This window comes from Porites lutea, chromosome 5, assembly GCF_958299795.1.
Source record: "Porites lutea chromosome 5, jaPorLute2.1, whole genome shotgun sequence".
NCBI classification, from domain to species: Eukaryota; Metazoa; Cnidaria; class Anthozoa; order Scleractinia; family Poritidae; genus Porites; species Porites lutea.
The window spans coordinates 38627357-38651510 of record NC_133205.1 but is presented as its reverse complement, the minus strand read 5'-3'; the positions used below and the strand labels follow the sequence as shown (position 1 = coordinate 38651510).

The 24154-nt window shown below is 39.9% G+C and overlaps 2 protein-coding genes across 2 annotated transcripts; both read left to right on the top strand.

The window, feature by feature from the left end:
* Positions 1-2522: 2522 nt before the first annotated feature.
* LOC140937310 (QRFP-like peptide receptor) lies at positions 2523-9995 on the top strand. Its single transcript, XM_073386856.1, has 3 exons — positions 2523-2836; positions 3480-3789; positions 8460-9995. Exons 1-3 carry the CDS (start codon positions 2523-2525, stop codon positions 8727-8729), a joined length of 894 nt encoding a protein of 297 aa, XP_073242957.1. The 3' UTR covers positions 8730-9995.
* A 10588-nt stretch (positions 9996-20583) lies between these two features.
* Positions 20584-22418, top strand: LOC140938349 (QRFP-like peptide receptor). The gene is made up of 2 exons (XM_073387836.1): positions 20584-20906; positions 22073-22418. Exons 1-2 carry the CDS (start codon positions 20584-20586, stop codon positions 22416-22418), a joined length of 669 nt encoding a protein of 222 aa, XP_073243937.1.
* Positions 22419-24154: the final 1736 nt, after the last annotated feature.

Below are 24154 nucleotides of genomic sequence, written 5' to 3'. Positions count from 1 at the left end.
GTTCTAGGGGAAAGGGTTTTAATAATATATTTTCGACGATTTCCTCATCGTGTTCCACGTGGCCTAGTGGCCATGGTATGGCCCGGCGCGTCGTAGGTCCCTAGTTCGATTCCGGGCAGAAGCTTTTTCTCTTCGCTTCTTTTCATTTATTTTTTTTTTCTTTTTGTTTACTTTCCTTTTTAGTTATTGCAGGTTTGTTTTGTTTCTTTATCTAGATTAAAATTTTTAGATTTATAAATTTTCTATTGCCGTTAATTGCCGTTCCCCCGAAATCCTTCGCGAGGTTCTGCGATTTACGTATTTGTAGCATATTCCTGATTTGGCTGAATTTTTTCTTATGGTTTGAAAAAAGCTGTGTAAATCGAACTGAAAATGTGCATGGAACCTTGCGTTTCCTGTTTTTATCTCACCTATTATATGGAATATGTGTGAAAATCGGTATATTTCAAAGAGCTACACAGCGACCAAGAATACTATTGACCGAGAATATACACAGCGGGGGCAGCTGTAGTGTCAATTATTACTAGTGATACAAATAGCATCTGTCTTTGGTCTCAGCTCGTCTTCCATCGGTGACGCAAAGCACACAAGTCATGACAGATTAATGGTTATTGTTGGTTTTCACATGACGCCATCAAAATTCAAACTAAAAAACTATCGATCCTACCGAGATTTTACTTTCACGATGCATTAGAGCAGCTGAAAACTAATTTTTATACAAATTTTCGCTTCAAAAAGGTTCTTGGTTTTGTGATAGAGTACGCTTAAATTTTTAAGCTTTTGTTTGACGCGCCATTTACATGGCAGTCTAGAGAGCTGTCACCTGGGTTAAAAAAAATGACTTATTTCAGGAAATTTTGCTATCTAAACAGTTCATGTATTAGAAAAAGTATTACTTTAATGTTTACGAGTTTCTCGAAAAATAAATTCACGTTTGTAGCAAAACTCGGTAACAGATGTTTCTGTTGGTTTCCGTCCGCCATGTTCGAGCTCATCCAGGTGAGCACCGGCATGGCGTCTCCATACAAATCTCTATAAGTTTGGGTAAAACATTTCTTCGGATATGTCGTATACGAAATATTCCTCTGACCTGAATCTTGGCGAGGGTCTTTGTATATGTACCTCCTTTCATTTCCCAGATTCTGGACTTTATCTCGTGAACGGTTTTGATTTTTAATTTGATCTATTTTGAATGGCGTGACCCTGAAAAGCAGCAATTCAGGCCTGATGGCTATGATTGAATCGTAATTATGTTTTTTACAGAGACACCGGAAAACGAAACTTCCTCCCTGTAGTGAATTTCAAAGTCGTATGAATCTCGTCATGACTGTCATTGAAATCATAGTATTGAAGGCAATTTGATCAACGAAACGGTAAACCAAAAAAATTGAAACTGTAATTAGTACCCATATCTATTCCAACAACAATCGTTCCAGGTATCTATTTCTACAACTCCCTGATACTCACAAAAAAGGATCAGAAAGACAGATAGCTGTAGCTCTAAAGTAGCTTGATTCTGATCGTTAATGCTAGCATATCACACTTATATCAAATAATAAGTACGTCTGAAATGCATTTATTTTTTGCCGGGCCAACTGTATGATTTTGAAAACTAAAATCAACTTTTAACAACTACAAAGCTATTGAGGAACCACGTTTCTCAATATATATCTTAAACTCAATAACAGAGACGTAAAATCGCATATGGAGTCCGCTCTAACAACAACACCTGTTGTGACCACGAATAAACAGCACACCACCCAAATGGCACTTCAGTGCCATTTTGTTTTCCCCTTTCAATATTATCCTTATTCCTGTTATTAGTCTATTAGTTTGTTGTCGTTTTTTTTTTCACCCCCCTGGAATTGATTTTGTCAACTTTTTGATAGCAATTGTTCAAGAATATCTTTATTTCTGTTCCACTGGGTCTTTTTGTTTGTTTTGTGTTTGTTTTATTGAATAGTCATTGCAAAGCACCTTTACACAAATGTCCCCTAGTGTATTTTTGTAAACACGATAACCTATCGTGCTGTTTAATTGTGCCACAAAACGAGCGTTGACTAGAAGTGGTGTTTGTATTATTGCTCTTTTTGATTAACTTATTCTTGGCAATAAATTAAAATCCCACCTTTGATAACCTCCCGATTAAGAACGTGTAGGCTTAAACGTAAGAATTGAGCTTTGAAGTTCAAATAGGTTCTTATCTTGAAAATACAACGATGAATATCAAGACCGATTATGGCTCTTGTGAATATAAATTGCCTCTTCTAATCAAATCGAAAATATATATAAATTATGGGATCCAGACAAAATTATTGAATAATTTTTTTTAAGAAAACTACGATCTCTTGATTGATATAATAAGAGGTGTCTTCACAAGAAAGAATCCTCACCCAATTGGACCAGCAGGAAGCTGCTAATAACCCCCCCACTCCCCGCGCCTTTTTTTTTTTTTTTTTTTTTGCGGGATTTTTTTCTGTCTTGCTTCAAAATATATGCTTTTTCTTTTATCAGGGTATAAAATGGAATACAGTTGTCTCAACGTAGCATTTTGTATCATGGTTTTAATGGACCTTGCTGGCAACACCCTAGTGGTTCTAGTGATCCGTTTGAACAAGTCCATGAGAACTCCTATGAACATGCTTTTGCTTAACTTGGCCGTAGCTGATATGGTAGTAGCAGTGTTTGTCGCAATACAGTTCGTCATTGGGCCAACATTCCAGCACCCGTCTGGGACAACAGGAATGTGGCTTTGCAAGTTTATAACTGGAGGAACAATGACATGGTCAGCGGCTGCAGTATCCGTGGGTAACCTGGTTGCAATTTCCATTGAAAGGTGAATTGTTTATGTTTCCATCTAAATATAAGTTAGCAAAACACGCAGGTAACGCAGCCTTCTCATGAGCAGTTTTCAAGTTATAAAGGACAGCTTCCGAATATTCCCCAGTCCCAGGAAGCCCAAAAACTCATGGTAAAAAAAAGGGGTAAGACGGAATCCACCAGGAAATTAAGTAATTTTAATTTACAGTGGACAAAAACCTTGTACCAGAATAATTTAAATAATATTACATTCTTTTTTACATTTTTCAAGGGCTAAAGATGTCATAAATCATCTGTAGTAACACCAAAGAAAATTTCTCATGGAAGTCAGAGAAAGTGAATGTCAAATTTTACAAGAATTGTGATTACACAGCTAAAATTCTGAAATTACATGTGTAAGATGTAACTTTGTGAAATTTGACATTCATTTTCTTGAGCTCCCATAAGAAATTTGAATACCACTGAATATTTTTAGCTTCAATGTAGTTATTTTCTTCAGAAAATAAGAACCTATTTAAGAACCTAAATAGCCTAAATTTGTGCTAATTACCATGCATATAAGAACCTGTTTAGGCTAACTTTGGAAAATGCGGGTTCTTAGTCGCGGGGTTTTACTATATGCTCTTAATTTCCTTTTTCTTTTTGCTCTTTTGTTACAGATATCAAGCAGTGGTACAGCCGCTGGCCACTCGCTCAACACTCACGAAAACTAAGCTGAAGCTCATCATCACGGGTTGCTGGTTATTCGGCTTCTTTTGGAATGTTCCTCTTTTTGCTGTCTTGACTTACAGGGCGGATCTAGAGACCTGCGGTGAGCAATGGCCTGGTCAGATCTTTCCAATAGTTTATAGTATTGGGTGGAGTGTAGTGGCTGGAATCGTACCCATCAGTTTAATGAGCTATCTGTACTCAAGAGTGGTTTACAAGCTGTGGTTTGAGGTAACCCCAGCTCTACCGTCCACAGCAGCGGTAAGTGTTATTAATAACAACCCACTCTGGCATGACCTCATTTTAGCTGGCGCGTAATTCTTTGGAGCTCGACTACCACCAGCTACAAAGGCTATCTCTGCACATAGTTATTAAAGTGGAATGGTTATGAAACGCGTTTGACTCTTTTTTATATGATTTTGTGTGCTTTTTTGGACCTGACCGTTCACAACGTTCAATAGCATTCCTATCATTTTGAATTTACTGACCAATAGAAACATCGCATTAACTGAGGGTGTGAATGGGGTTAACCGACTAGCGACAAAGGGCGAAAAATATTACTGACTACCGACAAAATGAGTAAAAAATTACCGACTACCGACAGGAAAAATATTAACCGACTACCGACATGGGCTGATATTATCAATATTTGTTTCCAGAAAAAAGAGCATTTTGTATTTAATCTAACCGTTACCTCGAGGAAGTATGTAACCTCTTTAAATTTATGACTCATCAGATGGCCTAAGGGAAAGAATTTCCTTTTTTTGGTGTTGATACAGGTACATTGCTACAGCCAATATCAAAATCACAAAGTCACACCTTAAAGATGCTACCGACTTTATAAATGTTATTGAAGAGTCAAAGGTGAAAAAACCGAACGTTTTTTGCTTAGATTAATCCTCAAAGAGAATTCGTTCCGGTTTAATGTAAAGAACTATCAGTACAAACCCACGTTACCGCGATGAGCACAAAGACAGCAGTTTCCTTTCCAACATTTTCATGGCACATATCGAAACACAAAGTTTAAGCAAAACCGTCCCGTCTTTAAACCAACTGTTTGAAAACGCTACATAAATGACATTTTTTCCCTATGGGACATAAGTAAACCAGACATCGTAGCTTTCTTCGCGGAACAAGTAAACTTACATGCCCTACTATGAAATTCACCGCCGAAAGATCTGAAAATGAGACATCTTTTTAGAAACGGTTGTACACCAAGGTACAACATTCAGCGAAAAAATGAGAAAAAGCTATCCTTGACGTAAAGACGCATTTGAAACGGAAACCTTAAAGTATATCCATTTTCACCTCTTATCACCCACCAATTGTTAAAGCGCCTGTTTGACAAACGAGAAGCCTTGAGAATCCTACGAACAAACTCCTCTGAGGAAGTATTTCAGATTTCAAAAGCGCTTGATGGACAGAGGCTAGCCACACAATTTTGAAAGAAAAATTGCTATTAGAAGTAAAACTCACAGAAAGGAAGGCAGCGCTCCTGAAAAAAAAAACAACCAGGAAGAAAAAGACTGAAATATCGCCTTTCGTGACACAATACCAGCCGTTAGTGTCTATAAAAAAGAAGCATTAATGAAAAAGTGGAATCACATACAAAACCAACCACTATCTTGCCAAAATTTTAAAGAGCCACCTAAAGTGCTATTTCTTTGAGAAAGGAAAATCATGGCAAAGGACATGCTTGTTGGAACCAAAACATGAGAGGGATAGATGTGCAGCCTGTCATCCCTTGCAATTTTTCAATAAAGATAATTTAAGTATCCAAAAGGCTAGAGCCCAGTAAGTAATTAATTAATTACTTTTTACTGTGCCCTGAAGTCGACAGGGAAACCAAGTTCGCATTTACAATAAAAGCTTGGGTGATTTTATCAGTACTAATTATTCATTTAATGGCAAACAATGATGAAATAAACGTTCATGTTGCATAAAAAACAAGAGTTAATGAACGGTTTAGGCGCAATCAAATGATGCATTCTTGCAAGTTTTACTCTTTCCTTAGGGATCAAAGTCTTGAAAAGTGGGTGAAATACATAAAAAATATTAATAATTAACAAGCGCTTTTACTTATTAACTGAAATTTTCGGACAACCGGCGAAAATCGAAAAGTTTAACCGACTACCGACAAAGGTCAAAAATTTTAACCGACTACCGACAAAATTACTGAATTTTAACCGACAACCGACAAGTGGACCCCCCCCCCCCCCCCCCCCCATTCAGACCCTCTTAACTCATTTATGACAGGCGCGTAAACAGCAAATTTGACCACACATTTTAAAGAAAATATATCTCCGCTGTTATTTACCATAGCTTAAAAAGCTATACCTCACTTGAAAGGGCATACAATAAACTTTCCAAAAAAATTTTTTACCCTCTGAAAGCCCATTATACTTTACTGCTAAAATTTACAAGATACATTTTCTCATTATTTATGCAATAATTCAAATACAAAATGTGATTTTGCAATAATAATACTTGGATTGAGATTAAAGTTCTAGCAAAACAGACCACCAATAGAGTACTAAAGTGTGACGTCATAAAAATGAAATTTCTGAAATTATGGGATTTGTCAGGATATTCTGAAAGAACAATGTCAAAGAGGCCTACTTGCCGAAAATGAGCATTTGGGGGCAAATTGTCTCTGAGATCGTAGCCCAGTTATGCTTACAAAACTCCATACAAACCCTTCTAAATTTTTTTTGGGTCGACCCCAAAAAAAATTAGAAGGGTTTGTATGGAGTTTTCTGAGTATAACTGGGCTACGATCTCAGAGACAATTTACCGCGAAATGCTCATTTTTGGCAAGTAGGCCTCTTGGACATTGTTCTTTCAGAATATCCTGACAAATCCCATAATTTCAGAAATTTCATTTTTATGACGTCATCACTTTAGTACTCTATCAGCTAAAAATATTGAAGGATGCAGAATGTTTTATTAATGTTTTCCTGTTGGTACCTCATTATGCAAATTAGGGTTTTTGCCTAATTTGCATACTTCAGCGTCACCACGTGTTGAGGGTAACGCGGTAAAGAATTTGTGGCTGCTTTAACCATCAAGAAATACTTTTGGCGATGAATTTCAACCAAATATGTCCTTCACAATGAATTTAAAAACTTTTTGGATCATAAACCGGTAAAAAGATGCAAAAGTCGAGGTAAGAAAAGGTTTATAACCGTAGCGTGCTCTTCGCCGTTAGTTCATTCTGCAACACGACATGTTCATCAAATTCGATAAAATGCTTCTTAGTTTGGGTTTATATCGTCAAAGCCTTGCTTTTTTTCATAAATAAAGTGTTCGAATTCATTTTTGTGTGCTTTAGCTTGATTTATGGATGAAAACAGGAAGATAACAGACTTTTTCTGTGAGTAATCACTACATTTTTGTGTGATTTTCAAAACATCGTTGCGTGAAGCATATCAACGGTTGGGGACTGAAACTAGCCCTGTAATTGGTTTCAACTGTCTACTTCCTGTGGGCCAAATTTGGTGGCGACCGGAAATAACGCAATTATCATAGGGCCACATTTTCCTATTTTCACAAGGGCTGTCAGAAGTGAGTTAATTTATGTGAACAAAAAACAAAGGATTGTGCACGGTTAGGGAGCTTCCAACATAAACTACAGCACCATTGTTTTCAACTTTGATGTTTGCCGGCTTTCCTAACCAGTCCCCTCTACTAACTTTGCTCTGCCTAAAGATATCTGAAAGTCATGTCTTCGCGTACAACAAGACAACCGACCCGCTTTCAAATGCGACAGCAATTTTTTTATAGCACTTAGTGCGACCTCAGTAAGTTATTAGCCAACATTAAGACAGTGGGGCAGTTCATAAAATACCTTGCGAATGCGGCAAGGCATAAATGTACAAAACGGGAAAATTATGCTCTAAAAGAGGAAATATGACTTTCTCGAAACCAGACCTCGGCCTTTTCTGAGCACGCAAATAAGATGGATGAACGAACGAACGAACGAACGAACGAACGGACGGACGGACGGACGGACGGACGGACGGACGGACGAACGAACGAATGAATGAATGAATGAATGAATAAATGAATGAATGAATGAATGAATGAATGAATGAATGAATGAATGAATGAATGAATGAATGAATGAATGAATGAATGAATGAATGAATGAATGAATGAATGAATGAATGAATGAATGAATGAATGAATGAATGAGTGAATGAATGAATGAACGAATAAATGAATGAACACTTTAATTTCAATAGGGTGCATAATTACAGACCAACTGTACTCTCCCTTATGGCCCGGGCGCTTCCACTTTAACGATGTGATCAATATTGTTACTCCCGTAAAGTGAAAGAGCCATCAATCCAATACTTTTCTTAAAATGACAATGTAAACAAGGAACAAAGTATGCCACCATCAGTAAACACTAGGCAACCGATCGTAGAAGAGACTTGACTTAAAGTTTTCTCACGTATTCTAAAAAAGTAGTGAGACACCCTAGAAAGGTTCATTTTACCTTTTTTAACCAGAAAGGTTAACACTGTTATCCTTATTGAAGGAAGTTAAGCCCTCTCCCGATCACAAAATGATAAAACTTCTAAGATTTGATAACTTTTTTTCGCCACTACGACGTTCTCGCTAAAACTCATAGTAGAATGACGGCGACTGTCATGTTTTCCGACCAAAATGAGGCTGGTTTACGCCCCCTCCCCCTCCCCTCTTGTCAGGTGTTTGTTTTTTTCTACAGGTAGCTCGAACACCGAACAGCGGCACAACATTGCATGGAAGGGGTAGGGGAGGGAAAGCTTATTATATTTTCTCTTTTTAAGTTAGCAAAACGTTGGAGAGGCCCTTTAGAGCCACCTATCCTCACCAATTTTGTGGCCGATTGTAAAATGGCATCGGTCAAAAAACAACAACTTACTGCTCTAAATCTCTCTTTTCAGAAGAAGGCCTTACTGTGCAAAAAGAAAGCTACTATAGTGGTGATAACAGTCAGTTTAATCTATGCCATTTGTTGGGTGCCAGTTCTTGTGATGTACTGCTTGGCACAATCATTACCAAACATGATGGTACTCAGCCACCAACATAAAGTCACCATACTTCTGGCCATGTTCAACTCCAGCATTAATCCAGTTGTTTATAGTTTTACCAGTGCGTGCTTTAGAAAACACCTTGTAAAACTGCTGAGATGCAAATGCTGTTCGAAAAACTAGGAGAAGCAGTTGAAACCATTGGCGCAGAGGTCACAGCCGACTGCATCTGACGGCATGTGAACAACCAGGGTGGAAAAACAAGATTTTGACTCCACTACACAACATTAACAGACAAAACGTAATGGCAAATAAGTTTATTTTGGGACGGCTTGGCAAGAACCAACCCTACAAAGTACTTATGTAAATACAATAATAGGTGATTACAGGTGAATACCTAATGTACAACACTCGTAAACTAGCTTTCACAAAAAGAAAAAACTCGTGCTACAAATGGTCGCTCTTGACCTGAATCACCCAGTTAAGCACGCAGGCTTAGTGCCAGTTAGGCTGGGGAAACTAATAAATAAAACTCTGACAACGCATAACTGGCACAGGGAACACGGCAGGAGCACAGAGGCTATAAGCAAAAGAGAGATTTGCTACAACTGGTCGATCTCGACCTGAGTCCCCCAAAGAAGCACGCAGGCTTAGTGCCAGTTAGGCTGCCAGTTAGGCTGGGGAAATTTAATAAAACTCTGATCAACGGATAACTGGGACCGGGAACACTTCAGGAGCACAGAGGCTGAGTGCCAGGAAAACTGGGAATTATCTCCACTAATGTACCCAACAAGGCACGTAGCCCAATAACCCGTAAGGCTGCCATAAAAGGCTAGGGCAGGACATTGAAAGTAAACAAATGGATAACGACCCAGGCTAGAAGTCTGTAACATTGCCTGCAACCTAACTGCATCAAACGAGACTTATGTCACCTCCTAAAGAGCGGTTCCTGGACAGCTGATCTAGTTTCTATACATAGAAACTAAATATATCAAGTAAAGGAGCAGGTGCAAAAACTGAGATAACTGTACAAGTACATAAAATAAGAAACGGGAAAAAACTGAAAACTAGCAGAGCTGAGCTACCGCTTACAAACTGAAGTAAATGCGGTCAGACGGAGGCCAGAAAAAACCTGCCCAAAAAAACCCCGAAGGGAAAAAATGCGGGCAGGAAATCTGGGTAGGAACCAAGGCTCAAGCTCAAAGCCCTTCCTACGGGACTTTACAATGTCATCGAGAATATGTTGCTCCTAAAAATAAATAAAACAAAAATAAAGAAAAACCAAAGAGAGGGTGGTTCGTAAGCCTAGATGACGTACACGTGATATACACAGCCTTATATACCCCCGATATGGCTACCCATGGTGCACCCGGCCTAGTACCCAGGCCCTGTTGTATCTCGTGCCGTCAAAATATTTATTTCTGTCTTCTTCGCGGGCTCATTCGTCAGAAATAACATATTTTGACTCCACTACACAACATTAACAGACAAAACGTAATGGCAAATAAGTTTATTTTGGGACGGCTTGGCGAGAACCAACCCTACAAAGTACGTAGAGTGACAAAGTATTGGGCGAAATGACAAATGAAAGCTCCTAGAGCCCAAGAAACTGAAAGCCTTTTTTCTAGGTCATCATCGGTAGACGTCCTTGGCTAGAACGGACTTCCAGCGGCCGAGCCACTGAAACACACTGTCACTAACCCCACTATAAGCAGCGGAAGTGGCCCCTCTCGAAGGCAAGGAATAAAAAACCAAAAGTGGAAGGGTCAACCCCCGAAACTTCTCAGGTCCTTGCGAAAAGCCTCTCAAATTGTGGTATGGCTGATAGGCTCGTCCTGGGAAACTAACTTAAAGGAGCTGTTCCCGCGAGACATGGGCCTAAAAATGAGATCCCTGGAGCTAGAGGGATGGAAAAATGGGCAAGGTACAAGCAGGGCCATAAATTTCCGAAAAAATCACTCCGATTAATCGCCCTTACAAAGTTGGTCGTTCTTGCTTTTGAGAACCTTAATGATCATGAAACCCTCATGAAAATATAATTCCCCCTAATTATGGAGACCTCATCAAACCAAAAAACCTTTTGGAAGCACATCTAACCCCTTCAATAATCGGTTTATCCGTGGGAGAGGGGATACCCGCCATGGTATGAGCCCATTTACTACCGTAAACAGCCGAGCCTAAGACGCACGGGGAGTGCGACTCTTCAATGAGGTGTTGCAAATACAAGGCAACATGGCAGGGACTGGCAGGACAGGCCCAGGAATGAAGCTTACTGGCAGCAAAACATTTTTACTTGCGAGAAGCACGAAGGTACACCACAACCACAACCACAACCACAACCGTCGATTGCATTGTAGACTGTCTGTCAGCCTCAGTATTCAACCCACTGGTGGGAAATTCTGGGCCCGCGCTAGAAACCAGAGCGGAACATATCTGAAAAATAATCGAAAATACAAGAAGAAAATGTGAGGAGCACGAAATAAAAAAGAATTTTTTAAAAAAAACGAGCTTAAAACACCGGAAAAGGGAAGTGAGAGGAGAGTGGGCGGAAGGGGGGGGGGGGGGGGGGTCAAAAACCCAATGGGTCCAAACCTAAAGGTACGCATAACACGCGTGTAGAGGCACAGGTAACACTTTCCGTCAGGCGGCGTAGAGCAGAAGCCCGCCAGGGACGAGGGAGGTCTGGGGCGCCGAAAATAAACTCGAAGCGCTATGACGCCAAAAAATAAAGGCCTGGATCTGAAAAGGGAATTACGGGCCTTCCCTGGAACAAATAACCCCTGGAACTTAGGCAATAAAACCCAGTCGACAACAAAACTATTCCAATGCACTCCATCTCTAGTAGAAACATTCCAGAAAATAGCTGACTTCCATAGGGGAGGAACAAGGGTTCCCGTAAGCGCGGCAGAGCCCAATGTGTCTGATGACTCTGACAATGAGGCAAACCTGTGGGCCAAGCCAGTTGTCGTCCTAACTCCAATTTAGAGCGAAGGCATAAACAGCCTAACAGCCTGGCTGAAAAAATCGAGAGTTAAGCCTAGGCAACTCGCCGTTGAAGCTACAGGCGAACCTGTAAATAGTGTAAGGACCTAAGAGGTGATTTAGCCCTTGAAAAAAAACGGAATCGTTGAGGCCGTAACCATCGAAGTCAACGAGTTTGCAGATACAGTCCGCACTGGCGTTCACGTCCCTAGGGATCCACTTGACCTCGAACGAAATACAATGATGGGAGCAAATTTGAAAAACAACTGGGGCTAAATCCAGGAGGTCGCGTTTCCTGCTGCCGTCGCGAAGAATGGATTAGACGTTATGGTTGTCAGAATACCAAAAAACCTAAGACTGATTATGTAAAGGGCTCCCGAAGGCTAGTAAGGCAAGACAAACCGCTTTGAGTTCTCTCCAAGTCGATCTACGCACACTTTCCGACCAATCCTGATGAAAAATCAGTTCAGGTTCCGGCTCCTCTTAAGCGCCGCAGGCTGAATAGGAAGCATCGGAGAAGCCGGAGCTTACTCTCACTGGAAGCGAACTGGAACCCCTCAATAAATTTTGCCGTTGAGAGGCTAACATTGTTCGACCAAAAATCAAATTCATACAAAGAATCAACGGACAGGAAAACCTAGCTATCCCAGAATATCATGGCCTAAACCGCCGTGATGAATAATTGTAATCCATATCCTTAGTATTTTTCCTTTCCAGTTTTTATGTTGTACGTCATTTCCGCCTCTCCCTTTTATTGCTACATTCTCCAACTATATAATATTGTGATTGCTACATAAGTTCAGTAACATCTGTAAACCTGAAGAAGGCTGGTATGGCCAGCCGAAATATTGTTATAAAAAAAACAATACACGTTGTTTTAAATCAGCTTTGCTGTAGTCTTCGGACTTCTCGTTCTTGTTCTTTATATTGTGGCTGATTTGATCTCTTTTCTAGAGATCCAACGTTTACAACTAGCAGGATCTTCGTCCACGGTTTTTGCAGTTAATTTAATCCTATCCCAGGAAACAACTGAGTAAACAACTGAGAAAAGAAATCAGGCCATGATACACGCGACGGATCCCACGCAACTCGAGAGGGAAATACTTTGGCCAGCTACACACGGGACGCGTAGAACATGGACTGTGGAGGAAGACTAATATGCAGACAAAGCCACCAGGTCGTGAGACAATTTAGCAATGCGTTCATCCGTGGCACTAATACTTCCAACGAGAGTGTTATGAACACGAAGCCACGAGAAAATTTGAACGGGCTCCCACAGCGACTTTTCCTCATTAGGAATTCGAACAAAACGAGACTAAGGCAAATCGGCATGGACAGCCCGCAAACTGTAAATTTTGGCCTGAACGCGATAGGCTCCTCCTCCTATAGCTAGACCATAGTAAAGAAAAATGGCAATAGGGATACCTTGGCTTCTTCTTGATTTCTGAAGCGGTTTGAGGGAGGCTGACAAGAACCCAAAGGGAAGCGCGCAAAGTAGAAAATACCTAAAATCCAGGTGCCGAGATCCCAGGTGAACGCAAGGAAATAACGGTGATCGGGGAAAATTACGATAACCGCACTAGAGATAAAATATAAATAAAGAAAACCCCATCTCAAAAATTTAAGTGGCCATGGACAAGTCTTCGCACTTGAATTTCTGTTCGTAGAAAAAGGTGCAAACGTGCCTAAAATCCAGGATTAACCTTTGTTAAACGGAGCGGCGGGTCAAACAGAAAACGGGTAAATGATATTGGAATGCAAAAAATTTCTGAAAGGAGGTTGAGACTGGGAAGCTCATTAACAGCTACGGACAAAAAGAACTGTAAACACGTGCAGAGGCATTGTAGGATAGTAAAAAAAAACATAAAAAGCTGGAAGAAGGGAATTTTGTAACTAGACTAAAAACATTCAAAATGAACAGAGAAACTAGCAAAGTATGCCAGAAATAGATCACTATGAAAAATATTCCCCAAACTGAAGGTAGAATAGAAATATCAACGGTACACTCAGAGCTCTAAACCGCGCCTAAAACTAGCGGGGTGAAAGTCAGAAGAAACTGGTATAACATCGAGACAATCCTGATCCATATTACGCCTTGCCGCTTAAAAAATTCAGTACTAAATTAGAATAGACTGCACCTGATTGTTGTCCTTCATGAAGCCGTTTGGGATGTTTGGCTTGTCCATCGTCGGGTAACAGGAGCGCTTTCCACAGGCAAAACAGGTACCGACGCTGGGTCGACGAGAAGGCGAAAAACAGGAACGTTTGACATAAGAGGCTTGGGTTGCATCTGTGAACTTGAGGTGGACGCCGGCGTTCCCACTGGCGAGGATCTGTTGCTGAGAGTTGAAAGAGTGGTCTTCTTCTTCTTACCGGCCTAGTACGCTACATGGCCGCAAAATTCTGCACTGTGGATCCTTTGAAACTGGTCTTCGTTGGCCTTCTTCTTGAACTTACGTGGTTCGTTATACTTTAGTTTCTTAATTTCTTTCATCTGCTGCTCGGCAAAATATTCGTTAGCGCGCTTGATTTGGCAAACGGTGTCTGTTAACAAATCTATAAACGAGTCCATTAACTGTTTGTTATTCTCCTAAATGAGATCGGACACTTCGTCTTTGCTGACGGATATAACGCAAGAAAGAGCCGATAAGAACGTTAAGAAAAACCAAAGAGAGGGTGGTTCGTAAGCCTAGATGACGTACACGTGATATACGCAGCCTTATATACCCCCGATATGGCTACCCATGGTGCACCCGGCCTAGTACCCAGGCCCTGTTGCATCTCGTGCCGTCAAAATATTTATTTCTGTCTTCTTCGCGGGCTCATTCGTCAGAAATAACATTTTCAGGCGCCTGCATGAAACTCCCTTAATCACTGTATGTGGCTTATGAAGTCGCCTGTGATGGGAAAGGGTGTACATTATGGGATACTTACCATACATAACTTGTCAAGATATCAAGCAGCGTCAAAATACTTTTGAATCAAATATCCTCTTTCTTCCGGATTATATTTTACAGCCTTAGTCTTGTAGGTTGGTGGACGGCCGATTTCGAGCTAGTCCCCGATACAGTCCCCTTTTGCTAAATTAAATGCTATTATCATTAAATTTCGACCCTTCTCATCATAGAGCCTCCAGAAGTAGTTAGAGCATCCGATCTAACTGGAACTCGGAGGGTCATGAGTTCAAGTCTCACCTGAAGCTCGGAATTATTTTCGAAGCTTTCTGGTGTTTTGAAAAACTTATGCCCTTGAACCCCGTTATAAGTTATATATAAATTACATTAAAGTGCAACTAACCCCCAAAATGTTTTTCGCTAAATGAAATCTCCTTATTTTTCTGATTACTTTTGCGAAAAAATTATCGTGATTGACAAAATCCTCGCGTTTCCATGGCTGTTTAAAGTTAGGTCTCTTGTGTCCCATTACCGAGGTTCGTGGGAGCTGGGTACGAATGTTGTTGTGACGTCATCGAAGGAGGACATCTGCCGCGGACTCATGAGTAACACTGTGGAAGAAATTAAGAAATAACTAAAAACAAATTTAAATACAGAATATAAATACATGTCTATAGATCTTTCTAGTTTCATTGTCCTTAGCGTATTTAGTATGATTTCCAGGGGCGTAGTCAGGATTTTTCAGAGGTACGCACAATTCTCCAAATCGCTTTGCACTTATCCCCACCCCACCCACCCCCCCCCCCCCCCCCCCGCCCCCCTCTCCAAAAAAAACACTGATCTGATCTCACTGATCTCTACTTTCTTTTGTTACTGGGTTCGTTTTGTCGTTTTTAAGCAGATGTTGCGCGTGAATCCGAGCTGAAAAGGTACCGATTTGGTCAAGTCTCTATAGATTTTGAATCCGAAATCCAAAGTAAATCCGATGCCTTGTAAATTCGCACTGTTTTGTATTGTAAACAATTTGTCCAACTTATCCGCGGACACTTTTCCGCATTTGATCATACGAGTTTGCAGTAAAACCAAAATGGAACTGTCACTTTTATGAATATAGGGTGCCTTAGCAACGATGACGGCGAGGGCAACGAAAACGTCCCTAGCTATCAAAATGAATGCGCGTTTTTTTTAACTTTCATTTCAACTCTCTTAAAATGGCAAATATAGGTCAACTTCGTATGGAGTCTTGGGGATCGCACCCAAGTTCGGACTCAGAGAAGAAATTTAATTTGCCCCTGTGTTTACGCCCTCCAAACAACGTCGCAAAAGGAAATTTACGGTTGTGTTCGCACAGTTTGTACAGAAAAGCGCACTGGAAGTGCAAAATTTGTTGTTTTTCATTTGCTTATTGGGCTCATTGCCGTCGCCGTCACCGTCGCCTTTGTCGTTACTCCCAGGATTTATTGATTTATTGATGTTCAGTAGCAAAAACGCCTGCCATATATCTTTTCACTAGATGCACAGGTATACGTTATTCAAGATTCGGTACATTAATAAATTTCTTCGTTTCTCTGGAAACCGACATTTGGGAGTTGTTTAGAAAAAAAGTAGATTTCAAAGAAACAACCAGGGTTGATGAATGTAGGCAAACTGTGCTCTCAAAATAATTATCTTAAGATATTTTGCTTTCCTTTTAGAATGAACTTTTTATTCTTTATTAATTATTCATTATATATCTTTTTTTTTGTGCACGACTTTTTCAGATATGCACGTGCGTACTGGTAACTATGGCCCTGATTTCGGTCACCGAGCTGAAAAAAAAGGCACGTTTTCCTGCAAATTCAACTCGGGTTCAAAGGCCGATCGATGCTGGCGCGGAGCTGAAACCAGTTTGATCCAAGGCCGAGAAAAAAAGTTCATTCTGACTTTGCCTCAGTGGAACAGGAATTCAAAAGTGGATTTCAGCGGGGAAAAAAAGCAAGGTTTTCACGGTAAAAACCCGAACTGAAAAGCTTTCGACAAACATAACTCGCGACCCAAACAAACTCGTCTGAGAGGTGGGATGCACTGACAAATGTTTTAACTAATTTTTCGCTCTTATTTTGAAGCTTCTGGTCGAAATTGTTTCTGTACTCTCTGTAAATACTACTGCAGTCGAAATGTATCGCCAAAAGTATTCATGACCGCCAAATCGGCCGCAAAAACCAGTTAAAACAACGGACCAACATTACGGTCTTATTTTTAATGACAACATTGCGGACGGTAACAGATATATAGAGATATTTGTGGGCCAGCCGGGTTTGTCAGCCGCTACGATCCACGCTCGATCGACTAGCCGAGCGCGCGGATCTTCTTTTTCGTTGTAAATGTTTCTTAAGATTTGATTGTCGCGTTTCAAAAATTCAATATTTGTTTTAATTGAGGGAATTACAGTATCTTATACCAAACACAATTAGCGACGAATCGTGTTTTTTGTTTACCCTGACCTTTTATAACTTTATAGTTCATTTTTTTTAGTTATGATTTAAGGAAATTTAAAACTCAACCTCATCTAGCGTTCGTTTTACGTGACCCTCTATTAAACAGTCGGTTGTTTCTTCCTTTTCAGAGATTTCCATCATTAATTTAAGTTCAGTGATGTTATTTTCATATCTTGACCACAGAATTATAAGCGTAATTATACGAATGAGGTGAAAATCTGATCACTTAAAAATCTCCTTTTGTTGCATAAGAAGCACTAGACCGTTATTAGTGTATTCTCGGTATATTTTTGTACAGCTGAACCTCGAATCTTATACGTGATGGTTTTTAATCGCTTGAAAGTTTTACTGCCCATTTTGTTTTAAGTTTTGTTATTTTTCTACAACGGAGTGAGACTTGCGAATGTATCTTACATATGAATATTTAGCAAGAGGTTGAAGCAGAAATTAATTCATTTGGCCAAAAATGTCAATCAGGTTTATATCCTGATTAAGGCCTTGTTTCAATTCAGATGATCGAGACATTAAGCGGTGACGGCAAGCCTTTAATTTCACCTTGTCTCCTTCATTACCCTTGCCTCTAAGAGATGATGGTGAAAAAAAACTGGCGACATGTTATTTTTTGCTTCTACCTAAAAATGGTATAAAGTAGAAATGATCTGTAAACAAAAGGTTGTCTGATGTGAAATGATACTGAAGCATTTTAATTTCAAAAGGCTTGTCAACGGAGTAGACCCTTTGTTATGCTCGCTTCGAAATGTCATCTGACGAATTTTCCGTTTCAACAGCTGCCTTCTGTTTAAATTCTGGTCAACAGATAATGACGTTCATCACGTTATGGTATGACTTTAGTCCTTTCAAGGACGCTAATGCCGTTAATTGATACGGATTATTGCATTAGATATGTCAGAAAAAGGGGACGGTCCCTCAAGCTGATTATACTTGGAAAACTATGACTTTGCAGTTCAGGCCATTCCTCCCATGCTCGGTATAGCCTGCGTCTTTTTATTTCCATCACAAACAAAATGTGGAAAAACGTATAGAGCATTGCATACAGGCTAGGAAAATCAGAGCTGCATTAAAGAATATATGAAATTACCCCTAAAGAGATCAAGGGACAGAACTAATAAGCGACCGTAAGCGTGACTGTCAGAACATTATCCATTTCATTAAGCCGATAAATATTGATTTTTCTCAGGTAAAACGCTTGCACCAATGTTTTTTTCAATTAAGTCACGGTCAGTTCAAAAAATAAAATCAAGTAGTCGAACTCGGTAAGTCTGACCGTCTAAGCATCTTCTCAACTGAGGGACATTCAGAACAGAAACAGTGTTTTGAAAGGTAAGAGGATCCACTACATCCATTCTTACAACCCCCAAATAACAAATAACACAACATGGACCGTATTTATACTTTAATTTTATACCAAGACCGCAGCCCCAAGTAGCTATCCCTAGAAACTTCCCTAATAATCACACAAAAGCTGAATAAAAAAAAATCGCAGGTAGCTGGCTCAAAAATTGCTACCTTCAAGTTTATTTTAGCCTGCGTAACAGGCGCTTGAGCGTAGTGGGCGCAAGAAAGAACGGGCGCATAAGAGGGAGACGCGCCCGTTATTTCTTACGCCCAATACTTCCAAGCGCCTGCTACGCAGGCATGGGGTTGCATTGGGTTTAATTTGCCTTAAGGTGACTCGACCCAGTTTTTTTGGGGGGGGTACCAGGCTAGTTTGAAGCTCTCTGGTATCCCCACCTTTACTTTTATCGTAAGTCTAACACATAAAATGGATAACATATAGATCAATCTACAATATAACATAAAATTTTTGGCGATCGAGGTAAATGTCACGTGGTTATAATGCCACGCCCCTTTGAGGTCTGAGTCGAAAATCTTCTGTTGCCGGCATTTTTTCGTGAAAATCTCTCGGCTACACATAGTGCGCATTAGTGCCTTGCGCTGAACAGAGTTTCACCAAAATCGCAAAGACCCAATTCGAGAAATTCAGCGGTTTCCAAATTTAGGTCATAATTTATGTGAAAATGATAAGCAAACTTTACACTGATTATATCTAATAAACTATGAGATTCATCTCTTTAGTTTGGGCATCGTTATAACAGATGGGTCCTTGCAAGTCAGCAAAACGCTTTAGGGCCTTGTAAATGCGCGCGATTTCGAGCAAAGCAAACATATAGAAATTATAGTTTTCGCTATTTGTTGACGTTTGTCAGCGTTTAAGAGTCCTTCTCACGAAAAAAGCATTTTCTTAAAAATTCGTAGTTTTTTTTCCTTCAAATTTTTTCAGGGCCACAATTGATTAACTAACTACCCGGACTCTGAATTTCATGGTCATTGAAAAACTGTGACATTATCTTCTATGAGCCCAAACTTGAGTAAACATTGAATATTTTTAGCGTTTTGGCTGAGTTTGTGCTTTGGGAGTTGTCTATTGTTTCTAGTCTGTCATTATACAGCATTCTTGTTCAGCACGCGTGCAATGACCACGCTTGGCTGACTTCCGAATGCTCACCGAGATATTCCCGTCACGAATTAGTTTAATTATTGGCTTGCATTAAACCTACGAAAAAATGACATTTTTTTAATAATAAGTAGATTTAGTGTGTAGCACTTCTTGATTTTTTTGCAAAGGCACAAGAAGCACAAGAATTGATTGAAAATTGTGAATTAAACCTCTATGTATCACGCGATGGCCTGTCTCACTGTACCAAAATTAATCATATCTCGCCGAGCATTCGGAAGTCAGCCAAGCGCGGTCATTGAACGCGTGCTGAACAAGAATTTTGTATAATGACAGACTAGAAACAATAGACAACTCCCAAAGCACAAACTCAGCCAAAACGCTAAAAATATTCAATGTTTACTCAAGTTTGGGCTTATAGAAGATAATGTCACAGTTTTTCAATGACCATGAAATTCAGAGTCCGGGTAGTTAGTTAATCAATTGTGGCCCTGAAAAAATTTGAAGGAAAAAAAACTACGAATTTTTAAGAAAATGCTTTTTTCGTGAGAAGGACTCTTAAACGCTGACAAACGTCAACAAATAGCGAAAACTATAATTTCTATATGTTTGCTTTGCTCGAAATCGCGCGCATTTACAAGGCCCTAAAGCGTTTTGCTGACTTGCAAGGACCCATCTGTTATAACGATGCCCAAAATAAAGAGATGAATCTCATAGTTTATTAGACATAATCCGTGTAAAGTTTGCTTATCGTTTTCGCATAAATTATGACCTAAATTTGGAAACCGCTGAATTGCTCGAATTGGGTCTTTGCGATTTTGGTGAAACTCTGTTCAGCGCAAGGCACTAATGCGCACTATGTGTAGCCGAGAGATTTTTACGAAAAAATGCCGGCAACAGAAGATTTTCGACTCAGACCTCAAAGGGGCGTGGCATTATAACCACGTGACATTTACTCCGATCGCCAAAAATTTTATGTTATATTGTAGATTGATCTATATGTTATCCATTCTATGTGTTAGACTTATGATAAAAGTAAAGGTGGGGATACCAGAGAGCTTCAAAGTAGGATGGTACCCCCTCAAAAAAACTGGGTCGAGTCACCTTAAAGAGCATGAAAATTGGACATGACCTTCAACGTTTCCAAGAACATAGACGGTTTTGTATAGTGATAGCAGTATTGTCTTTTAGTCGAAAGATTCATAAAAATGAAATCCGTGGAGAATATTTGTCTCATCGTGGCATTCGTGATTATGGCTATTATGGACCTTGTTGGAAACACCCTGGTGGTTCTAGTGATTCGTTTAAACAAGTCCATGAGAACGCCTATGAATACGCTTTTGCTTAACTTGGCCGTTGCTGATATGGTGGTAGCAGTGTTTGTCACAATACGGTTCGTCATTGGGCCAACATTCGAACACCCATCTGGAACAACAGGCTTGTTGCTTTGCAAGTTCATTACAGGAGGACCGATGTCTTGGTCAGCAGCTGCAGTATCTGTGTTTACCCTGGTTGTAATTTCCATCGAAAGGTGAATTTTGTTTGTTTTCCAACTAAATATGAGTTGGCAAAATAGATACAGTGCTACACCAACGCGGCGAAATCTTTTAGACGCGCTAAAGATTTACACCCTTATCAATCTTAATCCAACTGTAATGCCTCTATACTATATATTTGACAACGGTTACTAACGTACCAAGAAAAAGGACTTGAACATGTATTAAAACAGGAACAAACATAATTCAGCTAAATTAAGATTGTAGGCTTGTAGTAATGATTAATTCAGGTCATTTCCACATTAGACCACATACGTTTTAATTGCTCCACTGAAAAACTTCATATTTCCAGATTTAAGTTTACATCATAAAAGCCTGTTCCTCTTTGGAAATGATATCAAAATCTATTATTTAATTTGCAGGAAGGGTCACACAAGCTTATAAGCAGTGAGGTTACTCAAATCTACAGCGAGCGAGTATTTGAGTCACTAAGGCAAAACAAAGCCGCTTCAGGATTAAACTTCCGTTCCTTGATAAAACTGTTTTAATTCTACCAGTCCAATTCTTCTCCTCCTAGATAAAAATATCGATGACTTCACTTCATTATTGCATCATTATGCTATTTAAATTTATGACTAACTCAACTGGCTTATAAAAGTCAATAACCATAACTTGCAGAACAACAAACTTAAATACTCAAATTACGATCGTGCAATGGGCCTTTGTCACACGGCGGCCATTTTGTCCCGAGAGACTAAAGTAGCTTTCTTTTACCTGTCCAGCCAAGCACCCAAGTTTTTCACTGCGAGGTCGAGGGTGGTAAAACAAAGCTTTTTCAGTCTCTCGGGACAATATGGCCGCCGTGCGAATAAGGCATATAGGCCATTTGCACTATGGCGTCACTTTACTACTACGACCAGAATCCTTTTCGATTTTCTTTTCATGTTTAAATTTGGTAATCCCAGAGAGGTTAAAATAACAAAAGCCCTAATTTGCACAAGAAAGCAAAAAACTGTAGGATTCTGTTCGTACTAGTCAAATGGCGTCGTTATGTAAATAGCCCGTGCAATTGTCTAATTTTCACTCAGTGTCTGGATTTATCTAGTTATTTATTTGTTTTTCAAATTAACAAGACATAATTTGTTCCACTTCCACACTGATGATACTTCTCCGTTCTTTTTCTTTTATTCTTTTGTTTAAGATATAACGCAGTAGTAAAGCCGCTGGCTAGCCGTTCAACACTCACGAAAACCAAGCTGAAGCTCATCATCACCGGTTGCTGGTTATTTGGGTTCTTTTGGAATATTCCTAATTTTGCTGTCAAGACTTATAGGGCGGATCTAGGGACCTGCGGTGAGCAGTGGCCTGGTCAGATCTTTCCAATAGTTTACACTTTTGGGTGGAGTGTAGTGGCTGGAATCGTACCCATTAGTTTAATGAGCTATCTGTACTCAAGAGTGGTTTACAAGCTGTGGTGTGAAGTGACGCCAGCTGTACCATCTACACCACTGGTATGCACTACTGAACAACAAAATGTTCTGACGTAACCTTAGTATAGCTGGTGGGTAATTCCTTAGAGCACAATGAAACTTTCAGCAACCACACGGGTCTCGCTAAGGCTTTCTGAAATTCTTCGTCTTTGCTCAAAAAATAACAAATCGAACTACTTGTAAATACAACACCAAATTGTTTATAATAGTAACTGAATGCGGCAAGTTATAGCTGTACGGAAAAGAAGATTCATTCATGAAAGTTTTATCAAAAATGATCATCAATGGGAAAAACGACTTTTTCGAAATTTGACCTTGGTTGTTTTTGAGTATGCAAGAGATCAGCAAGTGGATTTGACCCACACTGGTACTATCGTTACGTAAACAAGGCATTCAACGCAAGACATTTTCTTAACAAAAAAAAACAAGGGAACAGACTAAAGTAGCCGACGCTATGGCTTCAGTGATGATCACTGAGTGAGGAAACGATTTCCTTTGTGAATTATATCTAAGTCCAGCTATAAGGGAAGACCGAAATTCACTGAATCAATTTCTAAATGCATTGGTAATACTAATAAGCCAATTCAGCCACTAGAAAACGTCATGGTTGCTTAGTGAAGACCTGCGGTAAAAGGTCAAACCATGGCCTTTACTAACAAATAAGACCATAACGAGACAAACGAAAACCTTTCATAACAAAACAAAAGCTGAAAATGATTTACGCTGGTGTTACCAAAAGTGTGTTTCCTTAGCTGGTTAATCCCTATCCTTTTCTTACTTACTCGACCTCTTCATCCCGTCTAAGACATGCAGCCGCAATAAAACGTCGCCAATGAAACCTGTCCTGTCATTTGCTGGCCAGCGTTTTTCCGAGTGTTAGATCGAACTCCTCCGGCTCTTTCATCACTGTTCTCTGCCAAGTTGTTTTTCACCGGCCTATTTTCCTTTTTCTAGTTGGAGTCCATCCCAAAGCAACTTTGGGTACCCTGTCACTGGGCATCTTTATGACAAGACCAAGCCACCGCAGCCAACGACTGTGATTCTTGATTCTTGATCTGTCTTCTTATGCATTTTCTCATTAGTAATCTTGTTGGTCCTTTGGATATTACAGAGGCAGTGGTCATGAGAGAAATCGACCTTTTTCATATCTCCTTTCGTTTCTCTCCAGCGCTCAGAGCGATACTAAAAGACAACCTTAACATTGCTGTTGTAAAGCCTGATCTTATAGTTTTGGGGCTGTTTTGCTTAGACGCCCAGATGTTGCACCTCTGGATTTGTTAGGCGAGACCAAAAGCCATAATAAGGCCATGATTATGGTTTTTGGCGGGACTTCACGTCTTTATGGGCACCCTTTTTCCTACTTAAAAGGCTTCCAATATAGGTAAAATTTTCAATGCACTCCAGTTCCTCCCCACTGATGGTGATTGGGAGTGATGTAGGGGCATGCGCGTACATCAACCTAGGTCTTTCTAAGGTTGATAAACAGACCGGTTTGCCTTGAAAAATTGCTTAGTTCGTCACATCTTTCCTGGAGTCCATGGAGACGATCTGAGGTTGCTTCAAGCATCAGCCAGTTGATGGCTACTTGAAAAAAGATTGAGAAAGAATACAAACCTGTCTTTCTCCAGACTTGACGGTGAATGACTCTGTCGGAGCATTCTTCAAGATGACACTACATTCATAGTGTACATAATTTCCCTATGATAGAAACAATGTTAGGTGGTCATCCGCATTCCCTCAGGATCCTTCAAAGACTCTCACATTGAACACGTACTTTCGAAATCTTTCTCAAA

Excerpts from the sequence above, each read along its gene's own strand:
- LOC140937310 (XM_073386856.1), top strand. The coding sequence starts at position 2,523 with ATGGAATACAGTTGTCTCAACGTAGCATTTTGTATCATGGTTTTAATG. Across the intron at positions 2,837-3,479 it reads GTTGCAATTTCCATTGAAAG|ATATCAAGCAGTGGTACAGC; the intron begins GTGAATTGTTTA and ends CTTTTGTTACAG. Across the intron at positions 3,790-8,459 it reads CTCTACCGTCCACAGCAGCG|AAGAAGGCCTTACTGTGCAA; the intron begins GTAAGTGTTATT and ends CTCTCTTTTCAG.
- LOC140938349 (XM_073387836.1), top strand. The coding sequence starts at position 20,584 with ATGAAATCCGTGGAGAATATTTGTCTCATCGTGGCATTCGTGATTATG. Across the intron at positions 20,907-22,072 it reads GTTGTAATTTCCATCGAAAG|ATATAACGCAGTAGTAAAGC; the intron begins GTGAATTTTGTT and ends CTTTTGTTTAAG.